This window comes from Chlamydotis macqueenii, chromosome 10 (assembly GCF_036417535.1).
Source record: "Chlamydotis macqueenii isolate bChlMac1 chromosome 10, bChlMac1.mat, whole genome shotgun sequence".
NCBI classification, from domain to species: domain Eukaryota; kingdom Metazoa; phylum Chordata; class Aves; order Otidiformes; family Otididae; genus Chlamydotis; species Chlamydotis macqueenii.
In genome coordinates this window covers 7,242,223-7,258,715 of record NC_141565.1, presented here as the reverse complement: position 1 = coordinate 7,258,715, position 16,493 = coordinate 7,242,223, and the positions used below count along the sequence as shown (strand labels likewise).

Below are 16,493 nucleotides of genomic sequence, written 5' to 3'. Positions count from 1 at the left end.
GGCCTCAGCTGCTTTTTCAAGGTTTGTGTTAAATCTGTCACGTTAGCGAAAATAGTGAAAATTACCCGGCTTACGGACAAGATGAAAGGCAGCCCCCTTCCAGCCCCGCCATAAAGGAAGGGCCCCATTAACACCTAGTGAAATATTAGCCATTAATCAGGCTCCGTGCAAAATAAAACCATCCGCATTTATCATTATTGGATCCTTAATGAAGTGATAATGGGAATGCTGGGGAGCTGTGATATTAATGTCTCCTAAGAGGCAAGAGCAGAGCCAAGGGCGGCAGCCAAGATTTTTAATTTACTGCCAGAATCTTGTGCTGTTAGTAATGCCATTACTTCTCCCGGCCATTAGCACTGCTCAGCTATGAGCAGCCCGCTTAGGAGAGCAAATCGACCCCGGGCTTTGCTTGCCCGCTCCCTACCCAGAGGCTGGGCCTGCTTTTCCCGACGGCTGCTCCCATGTCCGCTGCCCACGTAAGAGGATGCGGCCATCTCCTTCCTGGAGGCTGACTGGTGCAGAAAGAGTTTTGCCATTCTAAAAGGGCAGGGACTGAGAGCACCAAAACCAAGCAGCTTTTGTCCTCGCTCTTTCTGTGACTTGTGTCCTTAGGTGCAAGCGCACCAGAACCACAATGGTGTGGAGCTGGTCCCAGTATGGCCTGCACACTGGGATCACTTGGAGTGACCACAGTCTCGCTCTAGGTTTCTTCATTTGGATGAGAACACTGATGTGATGCTAATATCCCATCCAGGACAAGCTGCACAGCCCTGCTCAGCTGCGGTGACTCACATTCCCGACAGGAAAGCCATCGCTCCTGGCCGACTCCAACAGCCCAGAGGCAAATCGGTACTTGGCAGGTAAGCGATGCTGTTGCATCTTTAGATCCAATTGTTACCTCTTAAATCCTTGCAAAACCTGACCAGGGTGGCCCAAATTTATTCTGGCTCATGCGTGGGGTCTTTTACTGTCAGTGAAGGGACTGCAGATCAGAGGGAGCTGGTTTTGGGCTGGAGCTGTAACAAGCAATTGTGCACTGAGCATTGTCCAGGGGAGTAAAACAATGCCTTGTTTGTAAGGGGTGCACATGCTCCAAAGCTCCTCTCCTCCCTAGGCAGAAGATGCACAAGATCCACCCAAGCAATCCCTCAGAAATGGAGCTTTTGTCTACCCAGACAGAAGCACCAGAAGAGGAAAAGTGTTTCTGCAACCTTGGTGTCCTTGGTCAACCTCCCCATCCTGTTATCTCCTCATTAGAAAAAAAGGGACAAGAACAAAACCGGTACATGGAGGCCAAGTGAATGTAGATGTGAAGTGCACTTCAAACAGCTCCATCCTTTCAACAAACCTTTTATTATCCTTCTCCCCTCCCCAACACAAACTGTCTTTAATCACTAGTGAAAAGCCACTGTTTAGAAAGCAAGGACACCGCTCAGGGTACGTGGCAGGCGTTTCCCAGGACAAGCCAGCGAGCGCAAGCCCAAGGTTTTCTGAACTTGACTGCGCCGCAGCGCAAGCAGCAGCCCCAAGGACTAGGATGGCACTCAGCAATGTCGCAGGGCCGCAGGCAGAGCGTGGGGGTACGGTGGGCAGGTGACAGCGTGCCCAGGCTGGCATGGCGGGTCTACTGCTGAAGGTGCCAGGCACCCCAGCCCAAAACTGGAGTCACTCTGAATTCCACTGGAGCAGAATTGGACAGGAAGCATTAACAACACTTTGGAGCCAGTGATCCTGGCCGCAGCCCGTACTTTTTGGCTGTATTGCTGTGCGTGTTAGTGCCCTGGCGGTGCTTGCTTGCCAGGCATGAAGGAGCCAACCTGCCAGCAACCTGCTGGTGACCTCCGTAGAAAAATGCATGGCACAAAGCAGCTTCTCCTGTGCAACCGTCACCTGACATTATGGGGGCACAGCAAGCTTTATAACGCTTGGCAGGTTTTCCCCGGCAGATAGCAAAGCTGTTTGCCAGCATGAGCAAGTTCAGGCATGTTACAGAAGACCTTCAGACTCGGAGGACAAATGAGATGCGTGGATGAGTTTAAACCACCAGGGTAAGACCGGGGTTTTGAAATCCCCAGCCTTGTGCCTTGACACTGCGCTGGGCTGTGGCCCAAATAGTCCAGCTGCCAGCCTGGCATCGATACAGGGCCCCGTGATGGTCCCGCTGATGTCCCTACTTGTTAGATATTGGCTTTGAAACCAAAGCAGGAGGTGTTGCATCCTCCTCAAAAATCCACCCTCTGATGCACCTTGGAGCGGGGCGCAGAACGACTGTTCAGTGAGACACCGCAACTCGTGGTGTTGGCAGGACGGTGTATTTATGTCACGAGATGAGATCAGCCACACGGAGTAGGTCGGTCTGTCTGGAAAGAGTCTGAGTCAAGCGTGTCCTATTAAATTAGGGCTGGATTTTCAAAGGAGCTCAGCTGCCGCTTAGGCTCTGTAACAAACAGGCAGATATTCAAAAGGAGCTGGACGTGTTGGGTCATACTGGCTGCTGAGCTGAAGTCCTTTGAATATCCAGCCAAAACCGTCATTGTGCCTGTTGCTACAGGCAGAGCCCTTCTCAAATCCAGCCCCACCGTAGGCTCCACATCCTGGGAAACTCGGCTCATCTCTGCTCTCCCACATACTGCACTGCAATAGGTGACGAAACCGCGATAACCACTGTGTCCTTATATGCGCAGGGAGCGGCTCCCTGTCAAAGCACGGCTCTGGCAGCTCTGCCCTTTGATCAGGTCAGGAGAGCTGAGCGTGAAGGTTTCCTTGCCTTTTGTTCTGTGGAATTAGCAGAGTTAATCAGAGTGACAGCGACTTCTGCCTCAGCGCAGAAGAAAGGTCAGTGGCTCAGGCTGGAGGCACAACTGTTTTCTAGGCAGTTGGAAAACAATACCGTGAAAGCTGATGGCATACATGCTGCTGGCACGAAGGGATCAGCAGGGAAGATGTCCCTGCAGAGGGAAGGAGGCTGCAGGACTCCACTCAGCTGGCTTGCCACTGCACCTCAGCCATCCCCTTCCTTATGCTGCACGGTGAAGGAATGCCACCCTCTGTGTCACTGTGCACCGCGTTTGTGTTGTGCACACAGTACCAACTGCTTCTCTTGGCCAGGGTGCTCCTTAGCCATGCTGCTGGGTGTGCATCATGCTGAGGCTGGGGTCTCTGTGTCACCTCAGGTACCCTGGTGTGGGAGCAGCTGCAGGGCACTGTGCTGGTGCTGGGTGTCCCCACCGTGTCCCCCCAGCACCTCCATGCCTCCAGCTGGGCCGAGGCCTTGCTATTGCTTTTACAGCCTTCAGTCACTGTCGTGCACTTCTGTGAACCTGCAAGAGCCCACTGCTGAGCTGCTCTAAAGCTGGGGGACACTGGAGGTGCAACAGCCACAGTGAGGGCTCTCCCCAGCAGCCCTACCATGGCCTCGATCTCCCCACATCTTTTAACTATAGTTGAAGCAGTCACAAGAGTGGTGGCTTCCAGCAGAAGTGTTAAATCTGGCCTCTGTGTCTGTAATGTAACCTTTTACCTTCCTCTGATCCCAATTACAAGTGCTTGCTTTTGCTGTGGACGTCCATTCACATGTTTAATTAGTGGATTCTTTCTGTCAAAGATATTAGCACCCTTGACAGCGAGCCCTAATTTAAGTAGTTTATGTATCTGCAGTGTTGATGCCTTCATTTACTCCTGGTCCTAATTAAATGCATCTGGATATCTGCAGAGGGAGCTCTCATGATCTCTCCGTGGCTCTGATTAAGATAGCCTGGATGTCCATGACGTTGGTGCCCGTCAAGCCTGTCACCAGAAGGTGATGCCCACCTTGGAACTGGCTGAAGAACGTGTAGGAGTCGTTGTTGCTGAGAAAGGCCTCCACATTGAGGCCCTCCTGCAGCGCCTCATCCACCAGCTCCAGGCTGCAGAAGGCCCCTGCCGCCTCCGTGGGTCCGTCCTGCCCGTCCGTTCCCCCACTGAGGAAGACAATCTCACACCTCCCTAGGAGGCCGCTGATGTCCGTAGCGTGCGCCCTGTGCAGCCCCAGCGCCACGCGCAGGGCCAGCTCCTGGTTCCTCCCTCCCTTGCCGGTTCCTTGAAGCTGAACTGTGGTTTCTCCGCCAGCCAAGATGCAGACTGGTCTTTTGGGCCTTAATTCTTGCAGGGCTTGTAGAAACTCCGCAAGATTCAAACCTGGGATCTCTAGCTCTGCTGCCAGCTGCAGGAGATTCACCTTCACCTTGTCACCCAGGGGCCCTTCTCCGAGACCGGCGAAGCCCAGGCAGACCAACCGGATCAGCTGGCAGTACAGCGTGGCAACGCAGCCGACCTCCCCGCAGATTGCTGCGCTCAGAATCAGAGTGGCGTAGCCCAGGCTCTCAGCTTGGCATTTGGCCTCAGCTAAAGCCAGCGCATTTGACCCGATGATGATGTTGCAAACATGGGAGTAGTCTTCCGGAGCAGTGGGCTTGGTGGGAGAGCTGGACAGGACCGTTTCCACTGATTTGGGCAGGTTGTACAGCAGGTTGTATTTGGCGAGTATCTGAAGGCAGTCTTGGACACTGTGGGAGCTGGCAGCAGTGGGCCCGCTTGCTATGATGTCCAGGGGGTCACCAATCACATCAGAAAGGATGAGGCTCACCACCTACCAAGAGAAACATCTGCAGATTACTGTGGGAGGCAGAGACAGGTGACCATGCAAGAGCCCTGGCGTAAGTGCAGCTCTGAGTTATGCTTGTACCACCCCCAGATGGCAACAGGGGCAGATCTTGGCCCATTTTTGATTTATGGTCCTGTGAGAGTCACCTTGCCCTCCTCGAACCTGCAGATCTACAATGTTCTTTGATGCTGGACTGTCATGTTGGAAGATGTAACCTGTGACACTGCACTTGCCAGGCTGATAACCTGGTGTGGGTTCAGCAATGGCACGCACTGAGAACAGTCCCCAGGGAAGCCAAGGGTCGGACACACCCTTGGTAGCACTGTGGTGGAGCACCAGCATGTTGGAAGTGCCTGTGGGCGAGGGCTGGGGTCTGCTGAGAGTGGTGTGATGGGATGGCCAACATCTGCAGAGTCTGATTTCCCTCTCCTCCACCTCTGTCTCCCTGAGAATTTGGGTCCTCAGTGAAATCTGAGCCACAGAGCCCCAAAACAGCGTGCAAAGGTTGTTCACTCAGTAAGGAGAAAAACCCTGCAAGCATGCTTAGGTCAGTGGATTAAACCCCTATTTTGAGGGCAGAAAGGTGATCTCTGGGCTGAGAGGGGGCCTCCCCTTGGTCACCTGTGTAGGATAAGCGAGCCGGGCCAGCCCTCCTCCCTTCAGCAAGGACAGAGTCTTCCGGACAATGTTCAGCTCCTGTATGGCAGCTCCTCGGGAAGCCAGCATCTTTGTGAGTTTCTCCTTCTCTTCAAGGAGGATGGGAGGGATGGGAGCAGGCAGGAGGGCTGATCCACCCCCTAGGATGCAGACAAGATGGCAAGAACATCAGGGCAGCAGGAAGAGGAGGACAGGAGAAAAGCAAGGCTGTCCAACAGCTGAGCAGAGCAGTCTGCAGTGTTGTGGCAATAGCAAAGAAGGGCCAGCAATTACTCTCCCCACTACGTCAGGCTACTGGTGTGTCGTTGCACTGATTTTCAAGGGCTGCCTGGATGGGTGAGCAGGGATCACAGGCCCCACGACTTGCACAGCAGTCAGTGCTAAGCAGATGCAGAAGCTGCCTGCTTTGTTGGCTCCATATATTTAGGACAGTGTGTAAAAACACCAGCTATGGCTGCAGCAAGATGGGAAACTACTGAACTGCATTCAGCTAGGCCTGGGAAGAAAGGAAAGAGGGAGAGAGTAACACAAAGAACAAAGCACACCCAGAGTCCAGGGTGATAGCCTCATCAGTGGGAATCCTGTCTGATACAAGTGGGTATTGGGAATGTGGGAAAGAAGGCAAGAAAAAAGGTTATGGAAAAGTGGAATGGATGGGAAATACAGAGTAGAAAGGAGCAAGATCTGAGCAGAGTGAACATGCGCAGAAGTACAGCTGAAAGCTACTGTCAAAAGGCAAAGGCTGCTCAGAGCTTTGAGACAAATCGGCATCAATAAAACATGATGAGCAAGAAAAACAAATGCAAATGCCTGTGTTTCAGTCAATAGCCAGGGATCTAGCCGAGAGGCAGGAGCAGTTGGGGACCGGCTGCTGTGTGGGAGTGCACATGCATAGGGAGTCACAGCCATGGGGAAATCCTGTGCAGGCTCCCTGAAGGGCTGAGGACTCTTTTGGAGATCCCCATAGCCAAAGGACCGGAGGAAGCCCAGGGGAATCCCCAACAAGCACAGCTAGATTCCAGTCGCTTGGGTGTTTGCCTAATGGCACTACTCTCTCTGCACCAGATCAGGCTCCAGCAGCCACAGAACAATCACTGAGCAGAGGAGACCAAGGGGTTTCTACAGAGCTGCTGCCTGCTTTTGCCCTGCGATGCCCAATCAACCAGCCGAGCTCAGGCTGGGGCGATGTCACTGCATCCTGATGCACAACATCCACCTTCCCTACACAGCCCCACGGGTGGCCCAGGGGCCCAGCAGCCAGGGTCTGGGGGTGTTCATGGCTTGCAGCTCACTGCGTCAGAACCTGGAGGCCTCATTTCCACTGGCTAGGAACAGCAAAGCCTTGGGAAGGGTCAGTCCCAAGTCTCAGCTTACAGATTCACATCCCCGCATAAATTCAGAGCATTGCAAGTCCCCCAAGTGCTTGCTTCTTCAAGTCTGCATCCCCAAATATAAAGAGGGGGCAGGAAGAAAGCATCTTCCTGCCAAGGGGTGAGAGCAGCTGGCAGGCTGTGCCCAGAGGTGCCGCCTCACAGTGGTGGGACAACCGCAGGAACCAGCCTGTGCACCTCAGCCTCTCTCCAGTGCTGGGAGGCAGCGTGTCCACTGCAGCAGCAGGCAGCCCTGTGCCCTCCCCATTCCCTGGGATCCCCATGCTACCTGAGATGAGCACAAGGAGCAGGTCGTCCGCAGTCAGGCCCTCAGCCAGCTCCTGGATGGCAACTGCTCCCTTCAGAGCTTCTGGGTCTGGGAGGTTGTTCTTGGCACCTTCGGTGACCTGGATTTTGCTGTGTGGCTTCAGGAGCATCTCCCTGGTGAGGTAAGAGAGGCAATCACACCACTGACGTGCACCTACAGGGCAGCCAGGCTGTCACTCAGCGGGCAGATGGGCCTGGTGCACCAGAGGTGTACAGCGAGTGACCAGGACAGGGAGGTGGCCTTTGCTGTGTCTCTTCCCCAGGGCTGGGGAGGCAGCACATCCAGTGCAAGAGATGGGCTGTGTCAATGGTGTCACCAGGACGTGACAGAGGGTGAAGACCAGAGTGGTGTGGTGGATGGGGTGAGCACCAGAGTGAGGGCAGCTGGAAAGGACTGAAGGGGTTCACAGCAACATGCCTCAGAGGACAAATCTGGCAGCCCACCCCTCCCAAACTGTCCAGACATAGCCCTCCTTACTGCATTCCTGCTCGCTGCAGGCTCTCCTGGATGCCTAGCGGCACATTGATGATCCCTCGAATGAGGTGGTCTCCCAGGATCTCTTCTGCTGCCGCGGCCATCCCCAGCACAGCTTTGCCGAAACCCACCAGGTACAGGTCCCTCTTCACTGGAAAGGCTTGGCCTTTCACCAGCAGCTGAGGGCACCCGTCTCCCTGGAGCTTCAAAGCCCTCTTCAGCATCGGAGCCGGACGGACAATGTCCACTGCGCTGCGGAAGAGGAACAGCGCGTGCTCGCGGAGGGACATGCTGCGCAGGGTGGCCAGGCTGAGTCAATCTTCTCAGTGGGGTGGGCTTGTACGCACTCTGCTGACACTGGCAAGGCCTTGAGAGCTGGGGCAGCTGGCACCTTCCAACCTGCAAGGGAAAGTGAACACTAGCAGAAGAGACAGGGCTGTCACAGGGAGAGCAGGGAGGCCAAAATGTGAACCACGGAGCTGTAGTTTCTGTTTCCTCTGGAGGAAGGTGCTGCAGCATTTTCAAACCTCTGCCCAGGCAGCAGGGAGAAAAGGAAGGACAGTGTCACATTCAAACTGCCTGTCAGCTTGTGGTTCCCCTGCAATCCCATCACCTCCCACAGGGAAGTTGAGCCCTGCCAGCCAGCTTCTCCATCACTGTACATTTGCCACTGGCAAGCCACCATTTCTATTTGCTCAGCATTTGATGCCTTTCCAAACTGTGGGAGCTGCTCTCTGTCCTGGAGAAAGCAGGGTGCCTGAGTGGAACAGCTTTTCAGTACATTAACTCCCTTCCTCGTGCTAGCCAAACGCTGATCTCATTCTCTGGCTGTGCATCACCCTGTGTGTTCCTGCAGCATCACGCATGGACTTAGGAGAAACAACAGGCTTGTTGACTGCCTGATCCCTTGCTGCTGGTGGCCACAGAGAGACCAGTAATAAGATTTCCCCACCAAACAGCAAGTTCACACAAGACTTAATTTGCCTTTATTTTTAAGCCTTCTCATTATCCATTAAAATCACATTTAGAGCCCAAAAAGGACTTCAGATCCAGGCAAAGTTGCCACCCGTGTCTGTGAAAGCCCCTTTGAGCTAGCCTCCACTGAACGTTAGCATTATATGCAACAGAGTTGAGTGTGGACCAAAAGAGCTCAACTGCTCAAGGGCAGACACTTGTCTTGACAGAAGAAAGGCAGCCCCTGCCAGCACACAAGCATCCATTCCCTCCCAGCATTTCTTCTTCCTTCTGTTAACTGGCAACAAGTTCACTTCTGGTTTCCCGGGATCAAAGACCCTTGTGATCTGCATCTCTCCCACTCACGGCAATTACAGTGCAGGCAATTAAGGCAGGGTGCTAGGAGGCTGAAGCAGCCCGGGCAACACGCTCGATCACAGACCCATTCAAATTACCTGAGAGAGCTAATCCTCTCTCTGGTAGATGGATGTGTTTCAGTGCAAGGCCAGTGGCTGGCTTCCTCGGGGAGAGCTTGAGTCCAGAGGTCTCTTTGTCCTAACACTCCCAGAACATTGCAAGGTGTTAATCATTAAGCTAGACAAGCTTTCCAACAGCTCCTCTGGGTCTAAATCAGCCTTATTTTGTTGCAAGGACCCACAGGCTCTCTGAAAAACTGCACACAAGCACCTTCTTGGGCAGTGAAACTTAGGCATGCTCTGAAATCTATTGGACAAAGGACTTGCAGGTAAAACTATATGGAGAATCATAGGTTTGACAGAGAAAAACATCCAAGAGTCATTTAAGTGGTAAAAGACTCTTAAGATCATAGAGTCTAACTGTAAATGATTCAATGCTTAGGAGAAGCAGATTTTAAAGGCAAAACTCAAGGCTGAAACCTATCAATACTCCCTTTAGATACTGGTCAGAAAGACTGGCTTTCCAATCACAAGGAGACAGAAGAATAAAAGCCAGGGTGTCCTGACCACTTTGTAACCAGACTTTTAAACTTCATGGCAGCAGTTTAAACCACTGAGCTGCAGCTCTTACAATGAGGGCCAGAGTAATTGTGCTAACACCAGTGAGGTCAGCTGTACACCTCTCAGGAACTGCGATTAGCGTCTCCATTCCCAGCACGTCTCTGATTCACCTGGCAGCACAGCGCAATCAGAAGAGGGTGTTACAAAACAGAGGTGCATCACGCCCCAGGTCACCTCGTCTGAGCTGCGATACAGGGTTTGCAGAAATGGCTGGAGAAAAAGGCTTAAATGGAGCCAGGGGAGTTACAGAAAATAAAGCCCCGAAGCTTTTAACAGACTCTGTCTCTGCCTTCATGTTTCTGTGTGTGGCTGACCCTGAAGACCAGGAGAATTGAGCACAACCAGACCTGCAACCGCGGCTCCTGTCACACATGCCCTCCCGGCGGCTCTGCTCAGCTCCAACTCCAGACACGACGCAGCAGGCGCGAGTTGTTTAAAAGCAATCCTCTTCTACGGGAGCTGAAAAAAATAAACGCCAGCTTAATTCATCTGGCACTTGTGTACATACTGCTAATGCTTGCTCTGGAAAGCATTTCACTACAATAGCAGGCATGTAATCTGTTTTCTGCACTCCGAACCCAGATTATATTTTAACCATCGAGGCTGGATCCAGAGGCTGGTGAAGTCAGCACGCGTCTTTCCATTGCATCTAAGGATTTTGGGGCACGCAGCCTGACCTTGATCTCAGTGCACAGGTGTAAACACAGAGTAAATCCTTGCAGTCAGAGGTTATCCAACTTTACACCAACGCAAGAGAGAGCTGGATTTGGCACAGATCAATTAGCTTTGGAGGTTTCGGTGTGTAACTCTGCTCCTTGTCAGCTCTGATTAGACATGCAGGCTCACTGGAGGCTCCCCTTGGAATGTGGGTGCTGCTGCTGATGCCATAAATCCATTTTTATTTAATTTATTTATACAGTCTCAGGCACTGGATATTAAATGTCATCAGGGAATAACTATAAATCAATGCTATGAAATCCCCTGTAGATATTAACAAAAAAATAAAAACTCCTACTCATTTTACTAGGGCTTTAAAAACAAGATCAAGAGAACTGAACATCACCCCACATCAAGACATAGGCAACCTTGTAAAGAAAAATAATCCAAATGGCAGCTGTCAGACTACTTCCACGGACGGTGGGTCTAGAAATGATGTACTTGCCAGTTAGCTGCTGCATATTGCACGTGGAGAAATTACATCCTCACATCCCTGCCTTTTCCTCTTCCCACTGCTGGCTAGGAGGGATCTGGGCTGGGAGAAGGGGCTGATGACGTGACTCATATTGCTCCATGCACTAATCTTTGTTCCCCAGTTTCTCAGGGAAATCACAAAGGGACGAACGAGCCCTCTTCTACATGGATATAAGGTGACATGCTACAGGCACTAGTGGGGCTCTGGTTTTACACCTTCCCTTTGTCCCCGCTTGGCATAATTTGGAGTTGGGGTATTGATAGTTTCTAGAAGTTCACCCTAGGCTTAGGATGAAAAAGATGGTAAGAATTGCCTGTTCCAAAGAGAGCAGGACTGTAAGGGGTTTAGATTAATCCCCTTTAAATGAAAACTCCCTCAGCTTTCTTTGATGAATAGTGTTCACCATCTACATACATGTTTGTGCGCATTACCATTATAAGCTCTTTCTCCATAGGTCTCCGCCTAAGACTGCAGAAATTTCCACTGTTAACTCTCACAACAAAAAGCAGAAAAACCCCAGCTCCTCATTTTCACCATCTCTGGGAAAGACGGAGGGAGAGGAGCTGGACTGTGATAAAATACAGGCAAAGCACTCATTTGCATTACCTTTCATTAACTTTTTAATTAAAGCAATTCTGCAGGCAAGGAGCCAAAGTCAGAGGGAGACAGAAACAATCCAGCACTGGAGGCAGAAATGTGGTAAGCTGCCAGGTAAATTGGATGGTGGCGTGAGACCAAAAGCATGGACACAGGGGGGCCGTAAACTCGGAGTCACACTGGGGAGGAAAACAGTGAACAAATGAGCTGGCCGTGCCCGTGCAGGGAGAAAAAAACTGAGCCAGCACCTCGCTCCACGGCGGGTACCTGAAAGCCAGAAAAATATTCCCTTCTAGGGGCCAGTCTGCCATCGCTGGGCAGAGCTGAGCTATTCAAAGCAAACTGAGTATTCAAATTATTGCAAAGTGCGGTGGTTGGAGGTTTGTTCAAGGGTTTGTATCACGGGCCTGTGGTTTTCTTGAAGTTGGGGCAATTGGGCTTGTTGCAGGCCAACCAAATCACACATCCCAAGCATTTCAGGTGCGGCAAGATCAGAGGATACTGTATGTTAATGCTCCGAGACAGCTCATTTAACTGAGATCTTCAGGGGCCTAAGTTAGTTTATTTTTAATGTCACTGGGACTTCTCTGGATTTCCCCCAGTGTGGCAACAATTGGTGGCTAGCCCACCATGTACAGGGTCAACTCCAAAATCCCTGAAGGGCTTGGAAAAAATTTGAGATGGCACTGAATCCAACTCCAATTGAGCATAATTTTGAGCTCAAGCTCTGAAAGACAGATTACATCTTTGTTACAGCAGTGAACTACCAGTCACAGCAAGTTTTAGCAGTGTCTCTTGCTACTTGTTTTTCTTGCTACATGACTTTCTTCTGGCCTCTTGGTACGTAAATTACCATTAGACTCACCAAGGCTTACCACTTCCATTTTTCATGCATTACCACGGGAGTTTACCTGTGAAGTATAACAGAGCGGAGATTTTACTACCTTAAACTCCCAGGTTCTCACTTACTGACACATCTTTTCTATCATTTGATAAATCAACTTTAATTCGCCTGGTAAGCCCTGCTCAAACTCAAACTTGCTGCTCCAGATGGTCCCAAAAGCACTACAAGAAAATCTTCAAGAAGATGAAGCACTGAACCCAGGAGGAAAACAAAGCGGTGAAGGTTTGTTCCAAGTGACTATTCTGGGAGGATTAGATGGAGGATTTTTCAAGACTAATCTCTTTAAATGAAAATTTCAGAATTTCATTAATTTTTTAATCTGCGCATGGATTTGCATAAAATTACCACACTGCCTCATTCACATTTTGTAGAAGAGAAAACGTCTGCAGCTTGGATGGACCAGCTCATCACTGGTCAGCTGCGAAGGGCCCAGTACCCAAGAGGGTGTGCAGGGACAGGGTGAAAGGTCCTTTTGCCCCTGCTCACTGCGGTGTTCCTGCAGCCATAATTGGGAAAGAAGATGATGGTGGACAGAAGCAATGCGATGGGAGCAGAGAGCTGCACAGCGGGTTTGCCAGGCAGGCTAGGGAGAAAGTAGGATGGAGTCTGAATATCTTTGTTTCAAGAATATGCTGAGCTCTGGGAAACCCAGGAGTTCTAATTTCCAATACATGGCTTTCTACTTGTTTCTTGGAAAAGAAATACGTTGCTTTCAGGACTGATTTACTCACCAGGAAAGTGTCAACAGGGTCTCTTTGCCTTTGATGGGGAATGTAGCCTAAAGCCAAACACAGGGAAGATAAGTGTTCTGTTCAGCATTTTATATATATAGATCAGTATCATTAGTAAAAAAATTAACTGGATTTGACATATGCATCTTACTAGTTTTTCTAGGTCACACTCCCTTCACTCTCTATATACCTTTTGGAAATGATTTTCCCATGCACTGGGGATTGCAGGGGAGAAAAATTTTTCACAAAAAAGTCCTTCTGTAGCTCAACACAGAACAGTACTACCCTGAAGCCAGGTCCATGCCAAGTCTACTTCCTTTCATGCTGCAATTTCTCAGACTCCCTATTCTGAGTCAACTTGCAATCAAAGTTGAGAGTCATTTAAAATACAGGGAAGGACCATAGTATTCTAGAGAAGATGAAAAGTTGCCAGCCTTGAGGACTGGAATAATAGAAAGGGGTTGAAATTCAGTACTGCAGAATACAAGGTCATGCTCTTTGGGATTAATAGGAAAAAAAATATGAAATCCTCAGTTTGAAATAACGTAAGAGGAGAAAGAGCCAGGAATATTAATCAGTCACAGGATGACAATTACGGCTGCCGTCTAGGCTGAGACAAGAGGCTATGGGGAAAGCAGAAAGCGGCAGGTGTAATCTGCCATGATTTCACTGAGGCTTTTGACACCATTCTCATGAGCACGCTGAAGAAGCGTGGGCTGGGCAAACACAGTTAGACTCGCTGAAACCCCCTCGCTCGACCACTGGGCTCAGAGGGTAGAAAACAGTGGCTCAGGGTCCAGCTGACAGCTGGTAATCAACAGGGACCCTGTTGGGGTTAGCGTCACCCTACAGCTTCATTAGTAACCTGGAGGGTAGCGCAGAGTGCCTACTTTGGGGGAAGTGCTGACGGAGCCACCTTCAAGGTGAACTGTGACAAACTCAAAGTCAGGGTCAATGGAACAGAAACCTCACGACGCTCAGCAAGGAGAAGTGTGAAGTTTTGCTGCTGAGGCAGGACCCTTGTGCATCAGGGTGGGCTGGGAAGCAAGTGGTGCAACCAACCAAGGAGCAACATAATAGCAGCTACAACTACCTGAAGGGAGGTTACAAAGACAGAAGAGATGAACCCTTCTCAGTAGTGGCAGAAAGTAGAAGGAGCAATGGCCACAGTTTGTAAGTTGGGACATTCACGTTGGACATCAGCAAAAAGTTCTTTATGGAGAGGGTCACACAGCACTGGATTGGGCCACTCAGAGAAGCTGCAGTCTCCATGTTAGGAGGTTTTCAGGATTTGGCTAGACAAAGCCACGGCCGAGCTGATCACCTGCTGGTGATGGTTCTGCACTGAGTAGGAGGGTGGAGCAAGGCAGCTCCAGAGGTCTCTGCTCCCCACACTTCTGTGATTCCATGTTGAAACAGCAGAGACAGGCTTTGGTGCTCCAGAGCACCAGGCTTAGTTTCAAGAGGCCATAAAGAGATGTCAAATTGTAGGACACAAGTCCTCCACGCAGGTCTTCAGTCATAACTGTTACTCACAGAGAATCACCACTCCCAGCAGAGTCCAACAGAAATGTATTCACCTGAGCAGTCTTGCTTCCAGAAGCATCTCTCTGAAATTCACGTCCACCCATCTGAGCAAACACACGTTGGTCTGTATTGTGCCGGTTACGGTCAGTGGTATCTAATACAGAAATGCAGAGGTACAATGACTGCATTTGATCAATATTACTTAAGCAGCAATTAACCATTTTTTCCATTAACTAATTTTGCAGGGGCATTATTCATAATTCCTACTTAACGTGACATTTTGCTAGGAGATCCAATTATCCTGCCAGATAAATTCCAGCTTGGTATAAACTGACAAACTAAATTCCAAGGATTAGGAAGAAAGGCAGAAGGAAGAATAAAAAGGGAGTGACAAAATATCAAATCAACAACCCACGGTGTTATACAACTCTAAAACTTAGCTAAGTGTTGTAGGTGTTTTGAAGTAAATTGTCTTATGATGGTATTGGTGAGTCACCTTCAGGACCTGCCTGAGAAAATCCAGGCTTTGATCGTGCAGTGTACAGTGTGAAAGCCTGCCACTCTGCGCTTCTCTCAAATCTCTCATCACACAAAAATCAATGGTAGGTTTTGAACTGACCTGCAATGGGGTAGCTGACCCTGAGACCCTTGGAAGTAACGAAGGCGTCTTTTGTTGAGTCTCCCTAGACTCCAGTGCAAAAATCTTGTCTCCGTTTCAAAGTGAGAATTGGGGAATCATTCTGATGAGCCAATCCCATCACAGCATGGAAGAGTGAATTGGGTTAGACGGCTAAACCTGTAACGGTGAGCTCTAGTAAGCAAACAGTAAGAGCAACTCATCTGAAAAAAGACTTTTGTTTCACGAAAATGACGTGCAGGCAGACCTTTGACAACACTTCCCGGACTTACTGTTGTTTGACCACAGGAGGGCAATATCAGCCTAAAAGCAAAACCAAGCTCTATTCTGGAGACTATGAAAGGGCAGGTGCAGTTAACATTTATGAAGGCATCTATGGTTTGTGGGGTTTTTGGTTCGTTTTTTGGGTTTTTTTTTTGTTGTTTTTGTTTTTTTTTTTTAATTCTGAGTTTCTGGGGAACCGAAAAGAGAAAAGATCTGGTGTTCTTCTAAAATTAAAATAGCAGGGTGCTGGAAATCTTTGGGGGCTGGGAGGCAGGAAGATTCTCACAGCTACTGTTAATACTCCAGGGAAAACTTTTTAATGTAAGAGATGTATAAAAACATGAACACAGACCCTGACATCAAGAGCAATGACTGAAAAAGCATAACAGTTCCAAGGTGTCTGTACGGGAGCACCAGCCTCAAAAGCCAAGGTGTCTTTCTCAAAGGTCGAGTGTGTGCTGCTCATCCTTATTTGACACCTCACGCGGTGTGAGACCGCAGCGCTATAGCCGTGGTGCTTCTGCAGGACTGCTTGGAGGCCAGTTTTTAGAAGACTACAACTTGCCGGGAAATGAAAATGTGTAATAATTGAACTGGAAGTAGAGGGGGAAAGGAACAGGAGGGGAGCGGATCAGTGCACGTTTTAAAGGCGGCGGACCTGACCCCGGCCTGCCAGCGCGTACAGACACATGCGGGAGGGGCCCCCGCCGCCTCGTCACCGCAGGGCCCCCAGGGACCGGCGCCCCCCCCAAAATCCTGCTTTCTCGCTAGTTACCCCGGGAAACGCGGGAAAACACGTGGAATTCCGTATCGGGCACGCCACGCGCAGCTCAAGGCTCGCCCGGGGGTCCCCGGAGGCGGCGGCAGCGCCGCTTCGCGCTGCGTCCCCCGAGCGACCCGAGGCGACTGCGGCCCTGCCCGCCACCGGAAGTGACGCTGCGCCCTAGCGGCACGAAGCCGTTGCCCACTCTGCGGCACGACGTCACGCCCTGAACCCGACTTCTTCGCACCCAGGGAGGCGCGGGGCGGGTGGGTAATGGCAGCCTGGCCCCGCCGCAGCCTCCCTGGGTCGCTCCTTCCCATCCCGGGCCCTGCGAGGGAACGGGACACTGACAGCAGCCCCAGGCTGGGAAGGAGAGGCCTTCGTGCCACACTCAATATGGCCGCCAGGCACCGGCC

The 16,493-nt window shown here is 50.7% G+C and overlaps 1 protein-coding gene across 5 annotated transcripts; it reads right to left on the bottom strand.

Annotated features, from left to right (window-relative positions):
* Positions 1–1,334: 1,334 nt before the first annotated feature.
* On the bottom strand, positions 1,335–16,219 carry GLYCTK (glycerate kinase). 5 transcript variants are annotated; one of them, XM_086755520.1, is made up of 10 exons: positions 16,090–16,219; positions 15,033–15,209; positions 14,467–14,567; positions 12,887–12,933; positions 12,127–12,162; positions 9,810–11,518; positions 7,475–7,870; positions 6,959–7,110; positions 5,264–5,439; positions 1,335–4,627 (listed from the first exon to the last, which is right to left on the bottom strand). In XM_086755520.1, exons 7-10 carry the CDS (start codon positions 7,759–7,761, stop codon positions 3,722–3,724), a joined length of 1,521 nt encoding a protein of 506 aa, XP_086611646.1. In that variant the 5' UTR covers positions 7,762–7,870; positions 9,810–11,518; positions 12,127–12,162; positions 12,887–12,933; positions 14,467–14,567; positions 15,033–15,209; positions 16,090–16,219; the 3' UTR covers positions 1,335–3,721. The 5 variants fall into 5 exon arrangements, with proteins under 5 accessions (XP_086611646.1, XP_086611645.1, XP_086611647.1 ...); XM_086755519.1 differs by lacking the exon at positions 9,810–11,518; XM_086755521.1 differs by lacking the exons at positions 9,810–11,518; positions 12,127–12,162 and having other exon boundaries at positions 7,475–7,889.
* Between the last annotated feature and the right edge of the window lie 274 nt (positions 16,220–16,493).